The 17351-nt window shown below is 44.5% G+C and overlaps 1 protein-coding gene and 1 long non-coding RNA gene across 4 annotated transcripts in view; one reads left to right on the top strand and one right to left on the bottom strand.

The window, feature by feature from the left end:
* Nucleotides 1–3764: 3764 nt before the first annotated feature.
* On the bottom strand, nt 3765–9685 carry LOC122240100. Its single transcript, XR_006219430.1, has 3 exons — nt 9511–9685; nt 4576–4893; nt 3765–4011 (listed from the first exon to the last, which is right to left on the bottom strand). It is a non-coding gene; the product is annotated as an uncharacterized LOC122240100 (long non-coding RNA).
* Nucleotides 9686–9850: 165 nt separating this feature from the next.
* The window catches only part of SLC4A8 (solute carrier family 4 member 8), a 79133-nt gene continuing 71632 nt past the window's right edge, over nt 9851–17351 (top strand). For 2 of the 3 annotated variants that reach the window (XM_042992322.1, XM_042992323.1), the window contains exon 1: nt 9851–10022. In XM_042992322.1, coding sequence (XP_042848256.1) covers nt 9978–10022 — 45 coding nt within the window. In that variant the 5' untranslated portion in view covers nt 9851–9977. Of the gene's footprint in view, nt 10023–10232; nt 10301–17351 lie in introns of those variants that run through there. The other variant, XM_042992324.1, reaches the window with a different exon arrangement.

Here is a 17351-nt window from a genome sequence, read left to right on the forward strand (position 1 = left end):
GCCCTTGGCAACCACCATGGTACTCTCTTTCTATGAATTTGACATTTTTAGATTCCACATATAAGCGATACTCTACAGTAGTTGTCTTTCTCTGTCTGACTTATTTCACTCAGTGTAATGCCCTCAAGGTCCATTCATATTGTTACAAATGGCAGAATTTCCTTCTCTCTTTTTAATGGTTATATAAGCTAACTAATATTCCAGTGTGTGTGTGTGTGTGTGTGTGTGTGTGTACGTACATGACATTGTCTTTACCCATTCATCTGTCTATGGATACTTAGATTGTTTCCATGTCTTGGCTATTGTGAATAATGCTGCAATAAACATGGGGATGCAGGTATTTCTTAAACATAGTGATTTCATTTCCACTGGGTATATATCCAGAAATGGGATTGCTGGATTATATGGTAGTTCTATTTCTAATTCTTTCCTTTTGAGGAAATATCATGACTCTTTTCCATAGTGGCTGCACCAATATATATTCCCACAAACAGTACACAAGAGTCCCCTTTTCTCCACATCTTCACCAACACTTGTTACTTGTCTTTTTGATAATAGCCATTCTAACAGGTGTGAAGTGATAGCTCATTGTGGTTTTGTTTTGCATTTCCCTGTTGATTAGTGATGTTGAGCATCTTGTCATATTCCTGTCGACCATATGCATGTCTTCTTTGGAAAAAATGTCTGTTTATATCCTTTGCCCATTTTTAATTGGATTTATTTTTTTTTTGCCATTGAGTTGCATGGATTCCTTATACCTTTTGGATATTAACCCCTTTACCAGATATATGGTGTGCAAATATTTTTTCCCCTTCCCTTAGATTCTACTTTTAATTTTTTGAGATTTTTCTCCCATTGGCTGCCTTTTCCTTTTGTTGATAATTTGTTTTCATGGGCAGAAGCTTTTAAGTTTAATATAGTCCTACCTATTCATTCTTACTTTTGTTGCTTGTGCTTTTGGTGTCATATCCAAAATAATCATTGCCAAGACCAATGTCAAGGACCTTTTCTCTATGTTTTCTTCTAGGAGTTTTATGGTTTTAGGTCTTACATTGAAGTCTTTAATGCATTTGGAGTTAAGTTTCGTGAATGAAGACTTTCATTCTTTTGCATGTGAATATCCAACTTTCCCAACTGCATTTGTTGAAGAGACTATTTTCCCCACTGAGTATTCTTGGCTTTCTTGTCAAACGTTAGTTGACTGAATATGCATGAGTTTATTTCTGGGTTCTTGATTCCGTTCCATTGGTCTATGTGTCTGATTTTATGCCAGTACCATACTGTTTTGATCGCTATAGCTTTGTGGTATAGTTTGAAAAGTTCCCAAATACATTTATAAGCTCTATTGTTTTTCTGTTTTCTCATTTAAGTTTCTAGTTTTATCTTTAGGAAGTCTTTAGTTTTTCTGTGGCTCCTTTTTTAACTTTGTGAGTGGGATGTTTAATTCATTTATTTTCATTTTCACATTTATGTGTTTTACTATTTAAATCAATAAAATATTTTTGTCTCCAGTCTTCTGCAATTTCGGTTTTAATTTCTCTTCTTATGAATTACTTAAGACTTTTTAAAATTCCATTTAGTAGAGTTTAAAAAACTTTGTGTTACCTATTTCAAGTTTAATTACATTATCATAATAGAATGTCTATTAAGCTATAGAATTTATTCAGTTTTCTTTTGGTCTAATAGTCAATTCTGGTGAATTTTCCATAAGCCCTTCAAAAGATGTATTTTTTGTTTTCAAAGTATAGAGTTCAATATATATCAATTAGATCAATCATATCAATTTTGTTACTCAAATGTACGTCTTTATTTTTTTTGTATTGTTCTGTCACAGGCTAAGAGGGGTAAAATAAACTCTTACAATAATAATATGTGTGTTGATTCCTTCTTGTTTTTTCAGTAAACTTTGTTGCTATGTTATTTGGTTGCACAGGAATTTGTTAAATCCTCCTGGTAAAGTAAATCTTTATTGTTATAAATGCCTATAATTTTTACCTTAAACCAGTATTAGCAAGGTAGGATCTTGCTTTCCTGCTTTTCATTCCTTCCATTATTCCTTCCCCGCCCCCCCCCCCGCCTTCCCCCACATCTTTCTTTATTTTGTCTATGTGGTATATTTTTTAATGCTTTAAAAAAATGTTTATTTATTTTGAGAGGTGGGAGGGAGGGGCAGAGAGCGAGAGGAAGACAGAACCCCAAGCAGGCTCCTCACTGTCAGCACAGAGCCCAAAGAAGGGCTCGAACCCACAAACTGTGAGATCACGACCTGAGCCAAAATCAAGAATCGGACTCTTAACTGGCTGAGCCACCCAGGTGCCCCTATGTGGCATACTTTTGCCCATCCTTTATCTTTAAAACGTACTGAGTCATCTTGCTTTGGGCGAGACTCTTCTATTTCGGTGGCAATCTGTACTTTTGTCCTTTGGCCAACTCAGGGCAGCGATGTCCTGAAGTAGTGCTCACTGGCCTAGGGATTTGCCTGTTTGATGGAAGCCTTTTTTTGTTTGATTATTTGTGTTTTTGAAAATGTCTTTATTTCACTTTCATCCCCTGCCTTTTTTTGCTATTTCCCGACATTTTTTTTCCCAGGAGAAAATTGTGTTTTAAGAGCTAACGGTGTGATTTTAATATTTAAAAAAATTGCAGTACAGTGGATATAAAATATTACATTAGTTTCAGGTGTACAATATATAATTAGATCCAACAATTATATACATTACTTTACAACTTTTAATTATGAAAATTTCAAACATAGTGGGGAGATGAAAAACAAGGACAATGGACATCAGTAAAGCCTCCTCTGGATTCCAGAATTGTTAACATCTTGCCATATTTACTTTATTCCTCTCTCTCTCTCTCTCTCTCTAGGCATATCTGTTTCTATACCTATATTGATCTATCATTCATTTTTAAAAGTTTATTTACTGAGAGACAGAGTCAGAGAGAGGAGAATGAGAGAGAAGAGAGAGAATCCTAAGCAGGCTCTCCACTGTCAGCGGGGAGCCCGATATGGGGCTTGAACTCATGAACCGTGAGATCATGACCTGAGCCGAAATCAAGCATTAGACGCTTAACCGACTGAGCCACCCAGGCGCCCCTATATTGGTTTATCATTTAAAAGTAATTTGTATAAAATTTACATACATATATTTTGTGAGTCCCTTCCAACAATTTTTAGGGGACAGGGACCAGAAGTTCTGGAGAGACCCAAACTAATAGGTTAGAATTAAGTTGTGCTGGCATTAGTTCATTTTGCTTATGCCAAACAAAGTTGATTGTTTCTATATCTGTTTTAAGGCTGGATTTTTTTTTTTCTCAGCTCTTCATTGGCTGGCCATCTCATAGCTCTGGGTGTCCTTGGTAAATCTAGCAAACACTCTTTCTTATATTTTATGAGAAAAGACCAGAGAACCTCTGCCTTCTTTAAAGAGGAAGCTGACCTTTTCAATGTGGCACAAGATTAGGGGTAGAAAAAGACATATCAGGGAAATACGTTCAAATTCTGTGTCTCTTCCCTTTTGCCCCAACCCAAATGTCTGAATGGGTCTCTTTTTTATTAACTGCAAAATAAAAGGCCTCAAGGGATGTTACCCTAGGAGTAAGAGTAGCTTGGCTTGAATTTATATCTATGTCAGATAATGCGATTCTAGAGATAAGTAGTTAAGAGTTATTTTGAGAACTTCGTGAGAGTTTGTTCAGTGAGCTAATGAATGGGTATCCCTGGCAAGCTTTCCAAAGTGGAAATGATATGAAACGGTCATCTGCTGGGAAAGGGTAACAGAGGAGGAGCTCTGGGCTTTTGCTATGGGGAGTTCTTGTTAATTCTAAAGGAGATTCACATTGTCGCAGTTCAATTGAAACCAATTCAATTTTATGCAGGAAGTGGCTGAGTGAAGTTATATTTCTAGGAAGCCACACAATGAAGTGCAAAGCATTAGTAGTTCTTGACCCAGCTCTGCTATTAACTGGCGTGGGCAAGTCCCTATTCCAGCCACACTTCAGCTTTAGAATCTGTCAAATAAAAATAAATAAATAAATAAATAAATAAATAAATCAAACTACCATATAATCCAGCAATCCCATTTCTGGATATATACCCAGTGGAAATGAAATCACTATGTTTAAGAAATACCTGCATCCCCACGTTTATTGTAGCATTATTCACGATAGCCAAGACATGGAAACAACCTGAGTATCCACAGACAGATGAATGGGTGAAGACAATGTCAGACAGATCCGGATAAGGGGATACAAAAAAGTTAAGAGTATACAGAATTCTAGGAGTGTGAGCTGTTGAATGTGCTGCCACCTTAAGGATATCCTAGGCATACTGGCTAAAAGGGAAGGGAAGAACTTCCCTGCTTAGTATAATAACAAGCTCGAGAGGTCTTATCCCCAAGCAGATAAGATGTGGAATGAAACTGCCTGATTACTAAGCATCTGCGTTTGACTAGAAACGGATAAGACAGATGTATTTCATTAATACAGATGATGTGTTTGGATCTGATATCAAGGACTTGGCAAATGGATCTTGGTTAACACCCACTTCTCCTAAATTCCTGAATGATTGCCCACCTGGATCTGGAAAACTCAAGGCTTCTTTCCTCAAAGGCCTGCTTTTCTCTTGTGGTCTGCTCCCTCCTACCTCTGCCTCTCTGCAAATATCTTACTCGTGATTCCACATGAGGCAGAGTGTTGGTTTTTGCCATCTTATGGGGGGTTCCCTCTACTTGGTCTGGACCAAGGTGTGAATGAGTACAGTCTGGGGAATTTCTGTGGACCACGTTGATGATGACGAATGAAGGGGGAGGGATTTTCCCAGTCAGGAGTCCACTTTCGTGGCGTTTCATTGTTCTTCCCTTATGATGTGTAGTGTTTCAGGCTGGCAGCAGGCTGTGAACAAAGAAATTGTATGCAGTGGTCTCTTCCGATATGCTGTGACTTGGCAAAGGGCTGAAGGCAAAACCATGCACCTGCATGACCTTTTTAGCTAGACAAAGAATCCTCTCTCCCCCCAGCCCCCCAGGAAATGCTCCCAGACCACAGCGCAAACAAGCCCTAATTAAGTCTTTCCTTGGATCCTGATGTCTTTTCCTCTAACCTTTCCTTGGGTTTAGATGTGTAATTAAGAAGAAAGAGTGGGGGAGAACAGAATCAGGTATAAGACACAGCTGGGAATTGGGAGCTACTTAATAGCAAGTGAAGTCTGGAATCTGTTCTGGTGGCTCTTTTGATGGTTTGAACACAGCAAGGGATATGGTAAAATGATGGGAAAATTAAGATGCTTTTGATGAAAAAATTGGTTGCAGTTATGTGACTGAGCAATTTGCTCAGACATTTTGAGTTTCTTGTGTTTTTGCCTTTTTGTTTCTGAATAAAAGAATTTCAATGTTTTTCAGCCAATATTTAAAGATAATATAGGTGCTTGGTGCTTCCCTGGGAAGGCTGTGAACACACCCTTACAATTATATGCAAAATTTGAGGCTTTGTGTAGTTATCTGAAAAGAGAGTCCCATAGATTTTAATCATGTCCCCAGTGGGTTCAAGACCTATTCTCTTCCCCCAAAGTTTAAGAACTACTGGAATTAGGGGCACCTGGATGGCGCAGTCGTTTAAGCGTCCAACTTCCGCTCAGGTCATGATCTTGAGGTTTGTGAGTTCGAGCCCCGCGTCGGGCTGTGCGCTGGCAGTGCGGAGTCTTCTTGGGATTCTCTTTCCCTCTCTCTCCGCCCCTCCCTGCTCGTGTGATCTCTCTCTCTCTCTCAAAATAAATAAAGAAAAGCTTGAAAAGAAACCCCGCTGGTATTAGAGAAGGCTCTGGAGACAAAATCTGGAAGGGTAGCCATATTTGGAAGCCATGGAGACATGATGGAGCCTATAAAAGTTGGGGAAGGAAGGAAGCCCCGGACAGACCCATGGGAGGCAGTGAGTGGTTAAGCCTGTGTACCCTGGAATCAGATACACCTGAGCTCAGAGCTTAGCATCCTCTTCACTTATTAACCGTGCTGGCTGTATGATGGGGCAAGTTGTATCTCTAAGCTTCAGTCTTCAGTTTTCTCATCTAGAGGATGGGATGATAGAACCTACCTCGCAGAGTGATTGCAAGGATTAAGGTCATCCATGCAGCAGGCCTCCTTGCTTCCCTGTGGACGTGTGTGTGCACGTGTGTGTGTGTGTCTTTGTCTCTACTCGTACTTTGCTTTTTCCCGTGCATCGTATGCCTCCTTCTGGGCCAAGCACCTGTATAGGCCTCAAGAGGCCCTGCATTCGATCCCACTGTTTTTTCTGCTTTCTTTGGAAAAGTGATCATTGCGACGTGGTGTCCTTGGCTGAATATCCTCGTTCCAGCTCCTCTAGAGACCGCTTGCCGGCCGGGTTGAGAGCTGCATATTTGCACTTTTCCACGCAGTTTAGGGAGAATTAGAGCCTAGGAACCTAGAGCCTGGAGCGTGGAGCCAAGTGAGCCAGCCTCCTCTGGGAAGGAGAGACCAAAATAGTGCTGCTAGGGGAGAGCCTGTCTTCTGCAGCGCCTCAGATAGTGGCTGCCTCAGGCAGCCTCAGAGGCAGGTTCTGTGGCCCAATTCCTTTTGTAATTTGCACAATAGACCAGAAGATGGGGCTCTTGACCTTGGAGTCAAGGGCCAGAGGCTCTGACTTTTTCCACATTTGAACTGCAAGAAAATAGACCCACCAGAGCTCCCAAGAATGGTCTACCTCCTTAGGCCTCTCCCTACTCTACCCACTCATGCCCACTCCCATGGCTGGGAGCCGTATTTCTGGGGAGTGGGCAATTTGGGGCACATCTTCCCTTTGAACACCGTTCTTGGCCCCTCCTTAATTACCATGTTGCCAGAGTCCTTCCATCTGACCTCCTGCCCCAGGTTTTCCCCTGCAACCCACCTTGCCCCTGTGGTGGATCCCAGCCGTGTTGCGTAGTGGCCAAGAACTCCAGAGTCAGACAGGCTCATCCGTGACTCACGTCCTCAGAGGAGCTCACCCTACCCCTCCTTGCCAATTACCATCTATCACATAGCCTTGCTATTGAGTTCCTAGCAGCCCTCATAATCTGTGATTACTGTTTGTTTACTTGCTTACTGTCTCCCCACTAGATCCTAAGGCTCAAGAGGGCATGACCCTGTTTTCTTATTCTTTCTCTGTCGTGTAACACAGGCCTGAATACACAGGTTCTCGGTAAATGTATTTTGAATTAATGAATGACCAAAGCCCAGCTTCACACCTGCCCGACCTTAAGAAAGCTGCTGAACTTCTCTAAGCCCCAGTTTTCTTACCAGTGAAACGGAGAAATAATGGAGATATTGGAACTATTACATAACACGATGCATGTATACCACAAAGCCTGGGGCCTGGTACACGGAAGCACGTTCCAAAACCTTTAGCAGTGTCTTAGTTGCTATCATATGAGAAAAATAAAGTCTGAATTAATTAGCTAGTTCTCCATAATTTGGCCATAGGTTTCATTTATTATTATTATTATTAATTTATTTTTTAACCACAATTGGTACTTCACTACTACTCTTCTCTATAACTTTTTGCTTTGGCTCAAATCATGGCTACTCTGAATGGGCCACGTACATTCCTGTTATTAAGCCTTTGCCCAGTAGCTAAGATGCTTGCTCTCCTTACCTTGGCTCAATTATTTGCAGATTTAGCTGTAACCCATGTCCTCTGTGTCATGTTCCTGAAGTGTCCCAAGTCATAAAGATCATTTCCTTTTCTGACTGTTTATTACCTTTGTTGTCGACATTACTCCTATCACTCTTATTTTTGTGAAAATTTTTTAACATTTATTTATTTTTGAGAGAGAGAGACAGAGCGTGAGTAGGGGAGGGGCAGAGAGAGAGGGAGGCACAGAATCCGAAACAGGCTCCAGGCTCCGAGCTGCCAGCACGGAGCCCGATGCGGAGCTCGAACTCACAGACTTTGAGATCATGACCTCAGCTGAAGTCAGTTGCTGAACTGACTGAACCACCCAGGCGCCTCACTCCTATCACTCATATTTTATGTCTTATTATCTTGTCATTATGTTCACATGTCTTCTGTTCCCCTGATTAGATTGTAAGTCTTTTGGAGACAGTATTATATTTTAAATTTGTCTGCATCTTTGGTGCCATTTGGGCTTGTAAATAGCAGGCATTCAAAATATTTTCAATTGAATTAAAAGCACGTATATTTGTTAACTACTTTCTGTATGTTTAGCCTTCTTTGAGACTCTGTGGAGTATAGAAGGACATAAAAATAATTACTATCTTCAAAATACTTACAATATTATTGTAAGTTAAAGTCAACATATACTAAAGTACTTAACTAGGGGCACCTGGGTGGCTCAGTCGGTTAAGCGTCCAACTTCAGCTCAGGTCATGATCTCACGGTTGGTGGGTTCGAGCCCCGCATCAGGCTCTGTACTGACAGCTCAGAGCCTGGAGCCGGCTTCAGATTCTGTGTCTCCCCTCTCTCTGTGCCCCTCCCTCACTCACACTCTGTCTCTGTCTCTCTCTCTCAAAAATAAATTAAAAAATAAAGTACTTAACTAACCACAGCATGGTAACTGATAGAAGAAATGTATGGAATGCTATGAGGATTCATAGAAGGGAGAGATGACATCTCTCAGAAGTGTTGGAGAGAGTGGGATAAAGAAAGGTTTCTTGGAAGAGGTGGCCTTTGAGATTGACTTTGAAGGATGGTTAAGATTTTGATGGGCAAAAAATGGGCGGGGAGGGGGGTGAATTCCAAATTCAAGACAGGATTAGTGAAGAAATAGAGACTGTGGCAATGAATGCTAAAGCTCAGAAACAGGACCAGGGGCTTATACAGGAGATCAGAAATATGGTTCTGCCCCAGGGACACTGAAGCACAACCTTGTTTCGAATTTTAGGGCCAATGCAAGGTGTGGTATGCAGGGGTTGAAACTTTAACATGGACCCGACTATGTTCTCCAGATGGAGTTTCCTTCGGGGCTAAGGATTATTTGCAACCTTTTTTTCCCCCTCTCTGATAATATGGATTCACCTACAGTCTGATGTTATAGTGCGTGTAAAGCAGGGACTCCTTTCCTCCTCTTGGGGACAGAGGGTTGGTCGGATTATAGCCAGCCTCTTTTCTTTCAAGCCCAAATCAAATTGAATGCATTACTTACGGTTTTCTAACCTTGCCTTAGATCAGTAGTTCTGTTGTTAAATCATAATTTGTCTTACATCATTTCTCGGAAAAGTTGGAAGCGTTTTTGTGGAATTATTTCAACCATCAGCCTGAGCTCAACTCTGTGCTTTTTTCCTTGCCAACCTAAGACCCACGGAGAAGACCTAGGTCGTACGGAGTCTGTGGAGGGGGGTCGGATCACACTGCCTGCCCGCTTCTCTTTAATGCTCTTTCCTCTATCTGGACACTAGTTCAGAGATTGACAAGTAATTTGAGAAGGGCCTTTCCCCTCATCGTCAGTTACTTCCTTCTTCAATTCCAAGGGATGTTTCCCCAGAATTTAAGAACACTTACCTAAGGAATAACATCAGAATTAGACAGAAACTTTCTCCGTTTTCAAGGGTCAGGTGCAGCCGCAAACAGAAGCATGAGATTTTCGATTTGTAGCAAGCGGTTGGAAGGACCTTTAAGCCCAGAGGCCCCTGAAGGGAGGGAGGCGGTTTCCAAGGCAACCGGGCCGGGAGCGGTAGCCTCCCCGGGCTCCCTCCCTCCTCCTCCTCCTCCTCCTCGCGGTAGCCCAGGGTACCGCCGGACAGCGTCCTCCCGTGCTCCGCGCGCTGATTGGCCGCACAGGCCGCACGCTGATTGGCTGCGGCGAGGCCTCGCGGGCCGGTGGCAATGGAGGCGGCGGCGGTTGATGGTTGACCGTTGGCTCCGGGGTAGGGGTCGCCGCTCGGGCGATCGGCTCAGAGCCGAGCGGAGCGCGCGGGCTGCTGACGCTCGGCCTGGAGCCCGCGGGCGAGACCTAGCTGGGTTCCGCCATGCCGGCCGGGAGTAACGAGCCGGACGGCGTCCTCAGCTATCAGGTAGGGCCCCGCCTCCCGCCCCTCCCCGGGGCTCAGCCTCCTCATCCACTGCCCACCCTCCTGCCTCTGCCCCCGAGCCGGGCTCCGCAGGCCACTCCCTGAGGGCGAGGGGAGGCCGGCCCGGGACACCAGGGGGCGCTCCGGGCGTTTGGGGATCGGGCCGGGGCTGCGAGAGGGTGACCTTGGGCCGAACCTGGGAGCCGGCGAATCACTGCCGCATCCCTTGCGAGGCCGGCAGAGGAACCCTGACGGCGGCGGGCGGTGACCTCTGTTCTCGGGTACTCCTTCTTGGGAGAGAGGCTGGCTTCTGGCCTGGCGGTGTCCTGTTGGAACGTGGGAGAAAGGGTGGCCAGGGACCTCGCTCCGGTGGGGCAGGTCTCCTCTTTGTGTTGTTTCTGGAGACTTCTGGTTCCTCAGCGGCTCAGAGAAAGAGCTGGAAAGGCTGGAGGCTGGGGCCAGACCCCATTAGTGTGGCCAGCTTTATGAGTCTCGCCATCCCATTGGGCAGACAGCTGACAACTTCTGGCAAGGGAAGGGGGAATGGGCTGGGGAAGTGTTGAGAGGTCAGGAACAGGTGTTTATTTAAGGGAATGAGGAAACCAGGCTTAAGTAAGCCACAGCTCAACTGTTGGGGTGGCAAATGTAAGGAAAATCATCGGGCTAGGGGTCAGAGACTGCAGGCTCAAATCCTACATCTGCCTTGCGCTGGCTTTGTGACCTTGAGTAAGTCACTTGCCTCCTTGAACCTCAGTATCTCCGTCTAGTAAAATGCGAATGAGAATACCTGCTTTGCTTTCACAGTGTCGTTTTGAGGACTGAATGAGGTGCTATTTGTCAAATGTCTATTGTGTGACAACCAGTAAGAGAGTGGTAGCTCACTGAATTCTCACTCCCCCCTTTCCTGTACCGTCAGGTGGTTGTTACTGCTCTGGAAAGAGAGATTGAAGGGGGGGCAAGTCTGAAGTGGGGGACTGTGGCGATGATGATGGGCCTTCTTAGGAAGGATGATAAGTCTTGGAAACAAGTGCCATGTTGATGTCAGGGATGGTTTCTGTAAGGAGGCAGGGGAAACATTCTGAGTTTGTAGCAAAACAGGCATGGACTCTCTCCTCTTCTTCCTGGTACTAGTTTGCCTCTAGATGATCCATGATTCCCTCTTTGCTTGTTCCATCAAAAAAGGAACCACATCTAAGATTTTGGAAAATCTTTCCATATCTGATCCCCCTAAGGCCTAAAAGCGTATTCAATCTATGTGGTGGGGATACAGTGATGAGCAAAACTATGCAATGTTCTTGTCCCCTTGGAGCTTCCTGTCTTGGAGGGTGGGGAGAAATAACCATGTTTAAATCAAATAACCACACAAGTGTATTATTATGAACTGTGATAAGTGTTTTCGAAGAAAGAGAGGCAGTCTCTCAGTGTTTCCAGCCTTGGTCTCAGACGAGAGAAGATTTTGCTAAGGAAGAAAATTAGAGATCTAAAGAATAAGTATCAACTGAGGGAAGAGGGAGATCAAAGGACCTTGGAGACAAAGAGAATAGCAGAAAGGGAACACATCTAGTTAGAGGGCCTGAAAGAAGGTCAGCGTGGCTGGAGCCACAGAGCAATGAGGGGAATGGTGTGAGATATACTCTGGGGTCGAAACACAGAGCCATTATAGCCCGTCCTGAGAAAGTTGGTATTTATTTAAGCAGCGAGGGGAAGCCACTGAAGGGGTTTAAGCAGGGAGGGGAAGGAGAAAGCGAGAGCGAGAGCGAGAGAGAGAGAGAGAGAGAGAGAGAAAGAACGCTCGAGCAAGTGCATAGAGTGAGTGGGGAGGGGTGAGAGAGCAAGCTCCAATGAAATCATGATCAGATTTTCCTGTTGAAAGATTTCTCTGGCTGCAGTGGGGAGAATAGAATAGGCTGGAAAGAGTGTGAGGAGACAGTGTGCTTAACATGCAGAATGTGTACCAGTCGTATTGTCGAGATCACAATAACCCATAAGCTTCTGTTAGTGCTTTGTGAAATTGATAATTCCTGAGTGCTTCTGGGGTCACATAGAAAATAATTATCTCCTTTACATCTAGTTCATGTAACTTTCTTGATCAGTGGGGTGAGGAGACAAAAAGGAATAGAGTAGGAACAGTAGGACCTCATGAAGGCTGGGTCAGGTGATGGGCAAATGGATACTTGAGATATAGGGAGGAAAAGAAAGGAGGACAGGAGGAGGAAAGGAAGTAGGGGTGATTTGGGGGACAAAAAGTCAACCGATTGAAAATTGCCAACGAAGCCTCCTATGTGCCAACTAGGCTGTGGGGGGTGGGGTGGGCGGAATGGACCTTGCAAAGAGAGGGGATTGTGCAACTTGCTGTAAAGAGATTCTAGGCATCACATCTAAATATCACAAGTCTAGGCTGTTTTTTCTGGCTTGGACTATTGCACTAGCCTCCTACACTTCCCACTGCTTTTTCTCTTGCCCTTCTATAGTCCACTTTCCACATGGCAGCCAGAGAGAGCTTTCAAAAACACAAACCATGCCTGATCCCATCTTGAAACCCTTCAGTGGCTCCCCAGTGCATTTTAGAGTAAAATCCAATCTCCTTATCATGGCCTACCAAATTTTAATGTGCTCAGGGACTTGTCCACCCTTTCTGACTGCCTCTCCCCCATTCTCTCACCATGCACCCCTGCACTGGCTTTCTTTCTGTTTCTTCGATATGGCAAGCTCCTTCATACTTTAGGACTTCTGCTCTTGTTGTTTTCTCTGCCTAGGACATGATTCTATCCAGGGTTTTATGGGACTTAATTCTAATATTACCCCCTCAGAGCGGCTTTCCCTGACCCCCACAGTCACTGTCTTTCATATGATCCTGTTTTATGTTCTTAATAGCACTTATGACTTATCTGACGTGTTCTTGTTTGATTTCTATATTTTCTTTTTTGGAGAGAAGCTTGACGGGGGCAAGGACTAGGAGGAAAATCTTGCCATATAGCACAGTTCCTGGTATAAGATAGGCGCTCAGTTGCATGAGTGAATTAATGCCTTTCCTGTATCCAAAGTCAATGTGCTTCTCCTTCAGGAGCTCGCGGTCTTGGGGTTAGCACAGAACATCAGGTGCCCATGCTTGCTTACACAAAAGCTGTCCCTTGTGTGCGGCTGTGCCTTTACTCAGGTGTTCCAGCTGGGAAATCCTTCCCCTCCTCTTCACCTAGAATATCCCATTTAGCTTTCAGGGTCTGGCTCTTTATCACTCTCAGAATTCATCACTCAGTGTTCTCTGCTCACAGCACCCACCAAGGGCTATTACTGTCTCCAAAGTATGTGCCTTTAATCACTCTGCATTACTGTAGCTTGGTCTTTGACACCTACACCAATGTCTGGCTTGCAGCGAGCGCTTAATAACTGTTTGGGAAGATATATGTGGCAAGGTATACAAAGGTTACATTGGAGTGGGAAGAGACTGCACTGAGGGAGGCCAGCTAGGAGGCTGTAATTTAGGATGAGTTAATGAAGGCCTGCCTTTCTGAATTTTGATGGGATCTCTGGAGGTGGTTATCGAAATTTTAGGAGTCAGTGAACTCTTAAAGGGGTGAGGTAGTAAGGGAGGAAGAAGGGCAGGGGCGCCTGAGTGGCTCAGTCAGTTGAGCGTCTGACTTCAGCTCAGGTCATGGTCTCACAGTTTGTGAGTTCGAGCCCCGCGTCGGGCTCTGTGCTGACAGCTCTGAGCCCGGAGCTTGCTTCAGATTCTGTGTCTCCTCCTCTCTCTGTGCCTCCCGTGCTCATGCTCTATATCTGTCTGTCTCTCAATAATAAATAAACGTTAAAAAAAAAAAAGAGCAGAAAGCTCTAGGGAGAGCCCCTCGTTTGGACTGGAACTGAGGACATCTTGTATCTTGTGAGTCCTCCTGATCAGCACTTTCAGAACTGAGCAGAAAGGAGTACTGGAGGAGAAGGCCGGAGTGGTTGGAACCATCAGCACTCCAGCCACGTGGTTCTGGGAACTGCAGGGAGGTTCAGGGACGGTGTCAGCGACGGAGCGGGGAGCAAGTGAGTTTGGATATTCACCAAGGTTTTTATGTGAATCAGGCCTGCTCAGAATGGAAAGCTTTGCAGAAATCTTCAGAATAGTGAGCCCTGGGAAATGGGTGATGATTGGGAAGGGTGGCCGATGAGAAGACAGTCACATTCCGTACCTTATGGTAGACCTGAAAAAACTCCTCTAAGCCAAGAGTTCGTGACAGAGACGGAATGCTAGTGCCCAATGGCTGGCACGTGTCGGAGCCCAGTCAACACCAGCTGAATGTTGTTGAATAAAAATATCAGCCATAGCGGTTTCGCCTCTCACTACATCAGAGTGTACAAATCCATATGGCCCCGCCCCCTCCCGACAGCCGGGAGGTGTTCCTTTCCTATGAGGGAGTGGGGAAAACCGAACATTCTCTGTACCTGGCTTTCCCAGCTCTGCTGGGGAGCTTCGGTAGGGGAGGGGTGGGCGGTCCTGACAAACAGAGAACTGAGGTAGTGTGGGGGACAATGCAGGCTGCAAATTTACTTCCTTCAAAATTTGTGGATAATTGCCTTAGCTCATAGTTTGCCTTGGCAGGGTAGCCGGGGCTCTCAGTCAAGACTGCCCTAGTAGTTAGTAATCATTAGGACACAGAAAGCAACCGTGTTTATTCTGGATCTGCTGCCAGGTTACGGCAACAAATCTTAGATAATGGGGAGGTTGGTTGTTCCCTATAAGATAGTAAGTAATAAGTTTACTCTGGTCTTGGTAGTTAGGGAACCCTAATGTGTGTATTAGTTTCTATTGCTGCCATAGCAAATTACCACAAATTTAGTGGCTTAAAACAACACAAATTGATTATCTTTCAGTTCTCTACTTCACAAGTCCAATGCAGCTCTCACTGGGCTAAAATCGAAGTGTTGGCAAGGCTGTGTTTCTTTCTAGAGGCTCTGAGGAAGAATCTGTTTCCTTGATTTCTTCAGCTTTTAAAGCTACCTTGTTTCCTTGGCTTCTCGTTCCTTTCCTCAACTCCAAGCCGCCAGCATAGGGTGTCTCAAACCCTACTTTTGGTATCACATCTCTTTCTCTGACTCAAGTCTTCTGCTGCCAGTCCCCCCCCCCCCAACTCTTTAGGGATTCTTGTGATTGCATAGAGCCCACCAGATAATCCAGGATAATCTCCTTATTTTAAGTTCATCTGATTAGCAACATTACTTCCGTCAGTAACCTTAACTGGGGGGCCATTATTCTGCCTACCACAATGTACTAACTAGCAATCTTAATACAGAACAGGAGTTACTCTAGGTGGGGCTCAATAAAAGAATCACTTAGAAACCATAGCTACTTTGGAATTTGAGGCCCTAGCAGGTTGCTGAATAGTCAGAATAGGAAGCTCATGGGTATTTAGGAGCTCATGGCCACTGAGAGGAGGTCCGGAACAGCTGCACGAGTCCTTGCGGAACCTTTTTTTTTTTTCCCCCCTCGCTATAGCAGTCTGAATTCAGCGAGGAAGTCAAATTCATGGGCATCTGTGGGCCAGATTCACTGACAGGGTGTCTAAGGGACCAGAATTCAGAGACTTTGCTGGCTGAAGAGAAAGGAAATGAGATGGAGAACTCTTGGAAGTCTGGTCAGTAAAAGGGCAAAGTACAAGTTTGAAGTACAAGGTTCTGGCACACTATGGGTTTAAGGTGGCAATAATGTAGATCTTGAACTGTGGACATGAATGCATGATTGGGTGTCTTGAGCTCTCTGAAATGACCGGGTTCTTTGCTTTTGGCAATAATAGCGTGTAATGGTAATTGTAAGAATACAGAGAGGCTTGAGTTTGAGTTCCTCCTATCCCACTTACCTCTTGTGTGATCTTACTTAGCCTTGATTTTAAGAGTGTTGTGAGGATGAAGTGGGGCAATATACATATGTAAGGCACAATGCTAGGCGTATAGGAAGTGCTCAATAAATATTTGTTCCTGATACTCCCTGTGTCAACTCAATTTGCTGATCAGAAACCCTGGAAGTCACTTCTGTATTTGCTGTTTTAAAAATGGTTAAATGTGTCAGAACTCAATAATTGCTTGACTCTTTTTTGTTGGGGGTAAGGATGGGAGGGTGGAAGGGTGGAAGGATGTCATACACCATGTCTGAAAACATCGGATCTTTAGGAAAAAAGATGACAGGGGTCTCTGGAAGTGAAAAGTCTGAGACTGACTGCAGGCATGGAGGGGCAGTTGAGTTGGGCAGGTCCACCACCCCACAGGTCCGGAGTGGCGCTGCAGGGGGCACGAGTCAGGGAGAGGGCTCCAAATGGACTCCACTGCCTGCCACCTTCCCCTTCCCCTGCAGCCTCCGAGGCTGCTTCCAGGAGCTGGAGCCATTATGTAAGACTCAGCCCTGACCCTGCCTTTTAATTTGTCCATTAACTGTAAGTAAGAATCTGGTCTGTTACTCAGGTATGGTTCATTCATTTTTCAAGACTCATAACAAGATGTGCCTTGAAATTTCAATGTTTTAATGTGTATTTAACCCCCTTAGTTCTTTTTATCTTATCTAGTGCTTGAGGTAGGCACCCAAATCAATTCACATTTACATAGTGGGTCATTGTCAGTGAGCTAGGAGGAAGGACAGAAAAGAGGAGACTTAGAAACATTGCCTTTTCTCTAGTTCACTCTCCTTTCCCTCCTCCCTTCTTTCCTTTTTCTCCCACACTTATATAACGTGGTTCTCATGATTTTAATCTTTTCTGAGTCACAAGCTTCCCTGAGAATCTGGTGAACGTTATGGACCCTCTTAAGAAAAATGTACACTCACACATAATCCTCTAAAGTTCATTCATGGGAACCCTGGAAATCTATGGATAAGAAATCCTCTCTGCCACAAATAATGGTGGTATCAGAGGACATAATAGCCAACTGGTGAGGAATCTGTAACAAGCACAGACCAATGAGACTTGATATTCTTTACTTTTTTTTATGATTTTAAACAAACTTTGTATACACAGTACTTGAAATTTATGGAACATTTCGAGCAGACAACGAAGTAGAAAGACTTGTAAAAGTGACTTGCTATGTACCCATGACCTGGCTTCAGCAATGAACACTCACCTATGTTGTTTCATTATATCCCCACACACTCTCCAAATCCCAGACATCATATTATTTCATCAGTAAAAACTTCAGTATGGGGCGCGTGGGTGGCTCAGTCGGGTAAGTGTCTGACTCTTGGTTTCGACTCAGGTCATGATCTCATGGTTCATGGGATAGAGCCCTGCAACAGGCTCTGTGCTGACAGCATGGAGCCTGCTTGGGATTCTCTCTCTCCCTCTCTCTCTGCCCCTCCCATGT

The sequence above is a fragment of the Panthera tigris genome, chromosome B4 (genome assembly GCF_018350195.1).
Source record: "Panthera tigris isolate Pti1 chromosome B4, P.tigris_Pti1_mat1.1, whole genome shotgun sequence".
Classification (NCBI taxonomy): domain Eukaryota; kingdom Metazoa; phylum Chordata; class Mammalia; order Carnivora; family Felidae; genus Panthera; species Panthera tigris.